General features: G+C 41.5%; 1 protein-coding gene across 1 annotated transcript in view; it reads left to right on the forward strand.

Moving 5' to 3' along the window:
- The window catches only part of CDKL5 (cyclin dependent kinase like 5), a 126,070-nt gene extending 118,712 nt beyond the window's left edge, over positions 1-7,358 (forward strand). Inside the window, exons 16-17 of the mRNA XM_065901255.1 lie at positions 4,495-4,614; positions 6,972-7,358. Of these exons, the coding sequence (XP_065757327.1) occupies positions 4,495-4,614; positions 6,972-7,358 (507 nt within the window). The remainder of the gene's footprint in view (positions 1-4,494; positions 4,615-6,971) is intronic.
- The last annotated feature ends 311 nt before the right edge of the window (positions 7,359-7,669 follow it).

Raw genomic sequence — 7,669 nt, forward strand, 5'->3', positions numbered from 1 at the left:
GTGAGAACACGTGGGGAAGCCAGGCCTCCAGGCCAGCAGGAACGTCTTCACCCACACAAGGCGTTCTTCCTCCTTTGCTTTATGACACCTTTGAGACTAGACAAGGTTGAGTCACCCATTTTAAATTATTTTGTTTCTAGTTTTACTTCATACGTGATTGACTCTCGTTTATTTAAAAAGGAAAAAGGCATAATCAAAATGACCTACCCAGGTGGACTTCATTGATTTCATCTCTTAAGACGAATAGATTAGACTCAGTTTTTCTGAGGTCTGTTCCGTTACGAAAAGTCTAGGATTATGACTCAATGGTGAGTAAAGATGAGATAGATGATAGTAAAAAGGAATATAATATTTGAAGTAAGGATTTAATAAAGGCCTTCCGAGATTACCTTTCTAGATTACTCTTTACTTGCTTGTTTGTTAAATTTATGATGTCACTGTAATATAAATATGAGCTCATTACAGAAAAATTGAGGAAAAAATGATCATTTCTAATCTCACCACCCTATCACAACTAGTATTAGGATTTTGGTATATTTCCTCCTAGCTTTTTGGCCTGTGCATATGTTTATGGAAAGAAGGTGGTTTTTTAGTTTGTTTTAAATAATAGTAGTCATCCTAGTATAATTTTGTATTCTGGCTTTTTAATAGTATTTCTGTCACACATACACACAATATGTACGTTACTACACAGATTTTATTATCTTCATTTTAATGGCTGCATAATATTCCTGAAATGTTTATTTAGAAAAAAAGCAAAACCTGCCTATATGGCTAACTGAAACTCACTTAAAGTAGAAGGTCCAGTCAAGATGTCACTTAGAAAAAAAAAAAAGATGTCATTTAGTTGCATATTAACTACATATGTTATTTAGACCAGATGAACAAAATAGACCTGATTTGAAGTAGAGAAGTTTAAAATATGTAAAGTGCTATTAAAACTTATATCATCATCTGTGGAACAGATTTATCCATCATGAACATTAAACTTAGACTGCCTCCTCCTAACCACTGTTATTTTTATTTCGAGTTTGTTTTTGTTCTTAACCTCAGGCCCATAGCCATTGTGGGGTGATTAAGTGGAAGAAAATAGCAAGGACACAGGAATTGAAGGTGTTTTTGTATGTAGATTTAGCTTTTGATATCTGCCTTAGACCCACGTTAAACCTGCGGCTCACCATGGCATGAGTCAAGTATGTACATGTTGACTGACTATTATTCAAGATCTGGTTCAAATTTTAGATGTTTAAATAGTGTAGAGTAGGGTAAATAGGAAATTTACTATTCTGTAACATACTCTCCACTTGAACTTACTTTTTTTAGGGTTTCATAACTTTTCTTTTTTGATATGTAAAGCAATTGCAAAATATCTCCGCACAGGTCACAGCGACTTAAGCCTTCCAAACCAAAAGTTGTTTATACCCTCTGCATTTTTTTTAATTAAAAGAGGAAAAACAATGTTTAAAGGACTTTGATATCTAGAGTAAGATTTCCAAAAAGCACTCAGCATAGTACTTCCTGGCAGACCTCAGGCTCCCAGGCTTGACATTGTGTTAACTCTGCCTCCTTCACATGAGCATTGGAACAGAATTAAATTTAACTTTTCTTCACTCTCTAGAACTCAGCAAAAGGAAACTAGGTAAATGAACTTTGAAAGATTTAAAGCATTGTGGCCTTTGCATAAGATTCAACAAAATGGTAATCTGATACCCAGTGCACAGAGAGTAGCCTCTGTGGGTCCTAAATCTAGTTAACTCCTTTATTTTGCTAAGTGCCCAGGCAAGTTGTGACCTGCCCAAAGTTGCACAATCACTTGGGAGAACGGGAGGTGGGTTATCCTGAATAGTAGGCCTAGCTCAGTCCCTGCCAGGGGCCCAGCGGTGCGGAGCGCCGCCGGCTACTTGTCTTTTTTTTTTTTTTTAATTGAAGTATAATTGATTTACAATATTATATTTGTTTCAGGTGTACAGCATAACGATTCAGTATTTTTGCAGTTTACACTCAAAAGTTATTATAAGATGATGGCTAGAATTTCCTGTGCTATACATTATATCCTTGTTGCTTCTCTATTTTATTTTATTATTTTTTTAATTGGAGTATAGTTGATTTACAATGTTGTGTCACTTTTTGCTGTACAGCAAAGTGAATCAGTTATACATATACGTGTCTGAGGGCTTTCTTGTGGCCTCCTTAGACATGCAAGTTAAACTCTTCCTGGATCCCTGTCTTGGGAGCAGGAAACCTTATGGGCTATTTTACTCGAATGTCTTCATACACACCAATAAAAGATGATCTGAACACCTTCATATACATTCTGGTTCTCTGACAATTGAAATATCCAAAACAGGGAAAAGTCGTGCCAGAAAATCATTCTGTATTGTAAAGATGCCTGCTTTGACTCAAGCAAATCTGGAAGCCTCCTTGGGAAATCTGGCTTCAGTTCCACATTCAGACAGTTACATAAGCCCTCAGAGCATATGGTGACTTTGCCAACTTGGTAATTTTACCCTAGTTAGTATCTCAACTGGTAATCATGCTTCAGTTTAAGGACTGAACTTTCTGTTTCTTCACTTTTGTGGCGTATTCTGAATTGTGCCAGCTATTTTCCATGGGGTGAATACTTCTCACAGTGTAGAACCAGGCTTCTTCCTCAACGGTAGAATCCTGCAATATTGATATATTCCTCTTCCAAGTGATGTTTTCTGGTTCAAGAGTTGACCACGTTCAGAGAGGTTTGCGGTGTCTTTTTCTTTTTTCCTAATAGACCGGCAGATTACATGGTAGATTATTTAGTTGCTTAAGACCTCTGGCAATTAGGAAAAGATTGAAGCTCATCAGTAGCCCTTTAAACATAATTCTTTGTAGCAGTCCTATTTCTGATAATAAATAAATAAATCCTTAAATGTTTTGTAAGCTTAATGTGAATATGTGTGTGTAGGTCTCTAGAGACATTCCTGCTATAGGTATTGAGCCTGTCCGAGTGTTCTTTATGTACACAGAAGTTTCTACATGTCTTGAATTTACATTATTGGCATCTTCATGTCCAGGTGAGAAATGAAACAGAACCTCTCAAGATGCACACACAGCACAGAGATTCTTTCAGTGACTGTTAATATTTAACAATTTGAGGGCATCCAAGGGCTAGGAGTTTCGATAAGAACACCTTCTTTTTTTTCCTTGGCAATTAGTTTATTTGTATCTTATATTGCAGACAGATTCCACCAACGGGGAGAATCCAAGCATCAAGAAATCCCTCTTTCCTCTTTTTAATTCAAAGAATCATTTAAAGCATAGTTCTTCTTTGAAAAAGCTTCCTGTAGTCACTCCACCCATGGTACCCATTTTTACGTATGGTAGCCCTGAAAACTGCTCCAGTAAACTTGTTTTACTGATGACAACAGCATGTCCTTTATTTTCATGGGGTCATATTCTCTTTGTGCTAGTTAAGTACCTGAGCCAGTTCCATAAATTCACTGAGATACAAATTCTTCGACACTCTGGATTTCCTGAATCAGTTAAGGAGGTTGAAGCATAAAAGGCTATTAAACAAACAAACTAGTGAAAGGCTAGTTTGGGTTGTCTGATTAGCCAGTTGTTGGCAGACAGTATTCATAAAATCCCTTATTTCCTGTAAAGAATTTGATTAACATTTACAATTAACAAATGTCTTTTGGTTTGGCTCACAAAGTTTGTTAACACTTGGTTGGCAGTTTGTCTCTTTGAAACCAAGTGAAATTGACCAAATTGGGTGAGCTTGCAGGCTCCATGAAAAAACAGCTTCTGTTAGTTGGTGATTTGCTCTTTCCTTGCCTGGCTCCAGCTTTTGCTGGTCACTTAGTTGAAGGCCAGGGCTTTTGCACTCTCCTCTGTCCACCAGAATCGGCGAGTGGGCCAGTTGCATTCGTCTGGAATTTGTGGCACAAATTTCTAGCACTTACATAGTGCATAATGCTAGACCCAGATTTACTGGGTAGTGTCTTGGGAATATGATTCAAACCATACTTTCTCACTTTGCTATCCTTAAAAGCCTGCTAGACTTCTTTGGCACCACCAAACACAGTGTATGGATCATTTTCCCAGCAGGAACAAATGTCTGTTTTATTGAACTGGTTCATAACCTAACTGCAATATGGAATGAGGGTACGGCAGCAATTCCTGGTCCAGCTCAATTTAACTGCTCTCTCTTACAGCGACTAAAACTAACAGCATGGGAATGCTTTAAGGGTTGAGGTTTAACAAAGCTGCATGACATCTGCCAATTTTTCCTAATGCAGGGAAAATTATTAAGAGGGCAGCAGACTTACACTAGCATCACTTGCATTGTGAACATTGGGAGAGTTGTGATTTCTTTTTTTATTGAGTCTTCTTTGGAGGGGAGGGGGTTGAGTTTTGGTTTGGTTTGATCTGCTTTCGTTCTCTTCTTGCGTGTGGTTGCATATTCCTATTTAGGCTTACTGGTGTGATTATTGAATCCTTGTCCATATTCTGCTCTAGGTGCCCAATTCTGACGGCCCTGATCTTCTGACATTACAGAAAGCCATTCACTCTGCTAGCACCCCAAGCAGCAGACCAAAGGAGTGGCGTCCTGAGAAGATCTCTGATCTACAGACCCAAGTGAGTGGTGCCTGCATCACTCCTAGACTCTCAGACTCTGCAGTGACCGGTCTCTCCTGAAGAGAGGACAGGGTTGAGAAATTTAGCCTCTCAATGTTACAGCAAGGCTGAGAGTCTGCCCAGAATATACCCTCAGAAATAGCCAGATGCATCTTGGGAATCCAGATGAATGGAGAAAAAAAGCGAGCTTCTATTAGTCTTCACCTGCGGGTAGGGGGAGGACGATTAAGGGGAATGAATAAGATACGGTTCCAGTCCACAAAAACTCTGCAGCCTAGGAGAGAGAGAAAATTCACAAATGACCATAATTCATGGTAAAAGTGAAGCGTACCATAAAATGTAGGGGAGGGTAAGAGAAGGTAGTGCGAAGATTAAGGGTTCGTTAAAGGTGGTAGCCTACAAACTGCGCCTTGAAAGACAGATATAATAAGCTTTCTGAAAGACTGTTTAAGCTTCTGAAATCCGTACTAGTTTTGATAGAAAACCGGCAAACATTCGCATTAGGAACTGCATATTAGAAAGTATGTATAGTCACGTTTCTCTGCCATAATGGGGGAATAAGCAGAAACCGAATCCATACATTTTTCAGGTAACTGAGGTCTTATCTCCTTGAAGCAACCTGTTTTGATGGAAATTTTTAAATATTGTATCTTTTCAGCGTCCCATAATGAGCATAGTAACATAATCTAACTTGTTTTTGATTATATTCAATATTTTATAAATCTTTTAGTCCTCTGTACTGAAATTTCTCACAACCCTCATGAGCTTTTGAGGCTGTAGGGTTATTTGTGCCTATAAATGACCATGGATTTCTGTGATTCGGAGGAGTAGGTTCTGTTTTATAGGTTTATTGTTTACTCTCTTTAACTATAAGCTGTTACTTAGAGCTGCTGAGAAGAGCTCCCTAAATTTCAACTGTATTTGCCCAGCCATTTATATTTTCTGCTTCTAACATAATATTGGCTGGAGGGGCGAAGGCAGTGTAGAGAACCAGATATCCCAGTTATTGGACGTGTACCCGAACTAAAAGCACAAGGCTGTGAGTGAGAGGGCCTGATGTTCTATTCCTCCTTTATTTAAAAAAAAAGAGAGAGAGAGAGAGAGAGAAAGTACAGGGTTTTAGAACCTTCTTTATGTAACCACTTCTTTTGCCGAGAAGCTCTTTTCAGGTAACTTTATATCTCCATCTGAACTATTGTGATTGTTCAATAGTTACATGTGGTCAGGGGCTGTAAAAGTCACCAGGAATGACCATGGAGGATGCTTCCCCAGGAGCGATTTCTACTCGAGTCAGTGCTCAAGCAGTAGCCCCTGGGTTTCAATGCCCTGTTCCTCCGACTCTTTAGTATTTCTTGAGATTATCAACATTTTACTTTGCTGAGCCCTTAAAAGCCTTGAGGCCCTTGAGGATTGGCAGCCAGAGGTGCCTCAGGCTGGGACTTCGGCCCACGTGCCGGGGTCCGCGGTGAGGGCCTTGACTGTCAGGGTGCTTTCCCATGCCTCTTCTGACGGTGACCCCATCAAGCCTGATAAAGAGGAAAGGGGTGTGAGTCAACTTTGGCCAGTGAGGAGCCTGTGGGGCAGATGGCTTCTGGGACCCTCCCTCCTGTTTTGAAGTCCCCCCGACAGTGCAGCACCCCATGAGGCGAAGGCTCCCTATGAGTGAATTGTGTTTTAGAGTCTCTAGGGCTTTTGCTTATTTCTGTGTGCTTTGCATTTTTAGTGCCCAAACTTTACCTCCCCCTCAAAACAGTAAAACACCAAAAAAATGATAAAGTGCAGAAAGGGAGCATTGGGATTTTGCAATGCCAAGGGAAAGGGAAAATCAGGGAGATAAGAACAGAAGGGGGTACACAATTTTTAGCCGAGTATGTTGCTACCTATTGAAACATTACATTTTTTCAGTTACTCTTGCCGCTAGACATGGTGGAGTGGCTGAATTTTAGCAGGTGAAATCTAAGTGGCAGCTTTATGCAGAGTTGTTGGGAAGGAAGTCTTCTCGAAAGGGAGAAAGCACATCCCTTCTTTTGCTTCTTTCTGATGGTTGGCGCATGAGACCTCCCCCCTCCCCCCCATAAAGATGGGATGCAGCCAGATAGAAGGTGCCTAAGCCTTTGATCAGTCACCATACCAGCTCTAGATTTCTTCTACGTTTCTAGGCTTTTTCATTAAAGAAAAATAACTCCAATCTTGCCTGAAAAAGAACAAAAGAACAGATAAGGCTGGACTGGCCCGTCCTCCCCCACACCCGCCCTCCCTGGCTCCACACGGTCATCTCAGGTCTGTGCTCCGTTTCCTCCCAGCTTTCAAGTCTACTCTAAATTAAATCCTACATGCACCTTCATCTTTTCTTTCAGAGCCAGCCATTAAAATCACTGCGCAAGCTGTTACATCTCTCTTCAGCCTCAAATCACCCGGCTTCCTCAGACCCCCGCTTCCAGCCCTTAACAACTCAACAAGCCAAAAATTCCTTCTCAGAAATTCGGATTCACCCACTGAGCCAGGCCTCTGGTGGGAGCAGTAACATCCGGCAGGAGCCAACACCAAAGGGCAGGCCGGCCCTCCAGCTGCCAGGTCAGATGGACCCTGGTTGGCACGTGTCGTCTGTGACCCGGAGTGCCACAGAGGGGCCTTCCTACTCTGAACAGCTGGGTGCCAAGAGTGGGCCAAACGGGCACCCTTATAACAGAACAAATAGGTCCCGAATGCCAAATCTGAATGATTTAAAAGAGACAGCCTTGTAATGTGTGCTGGAGTGGGGGTGGGGGGGAAAGGGACAATCCGGTTAGGAGGGGAGGGGTGGGGGTGGGGTGGGTGGAGAATGGGCGGGGCCGGGGTGGTAAGCCAGTATTTTCAGCTTTATCAAGGTGTGTGCAATATTGTATGTGTGGAGCCAGCTGGCTCCTCACGGCCACAAATGCTAGTCAGGGATCTTAGAGCCACAGGAGTTCCTTAGGGATCGCCAGTCCCCACGAGTCTCGTGTGAGAGTCGGTAGTGTGCAGCTGAGGAAGGAGGCACTTTTGCCAGGTTCTCGCCCTTAGCTTCCAGCTCTAG

This window comes from Phocoena phocoena, chromosome X (assembly GCF_963924675.1).
Source record: "Phocoena phocoena chromosome X, mPhoPho1.1, whole genome shotgun sequence".
Classification (NCBI taxonomy): Eukaryota; Metazoa; Chordata; class Mammalia; order Artiodactyla; family Phocoenidae; genus Phocoena; species Phocoena phocoena.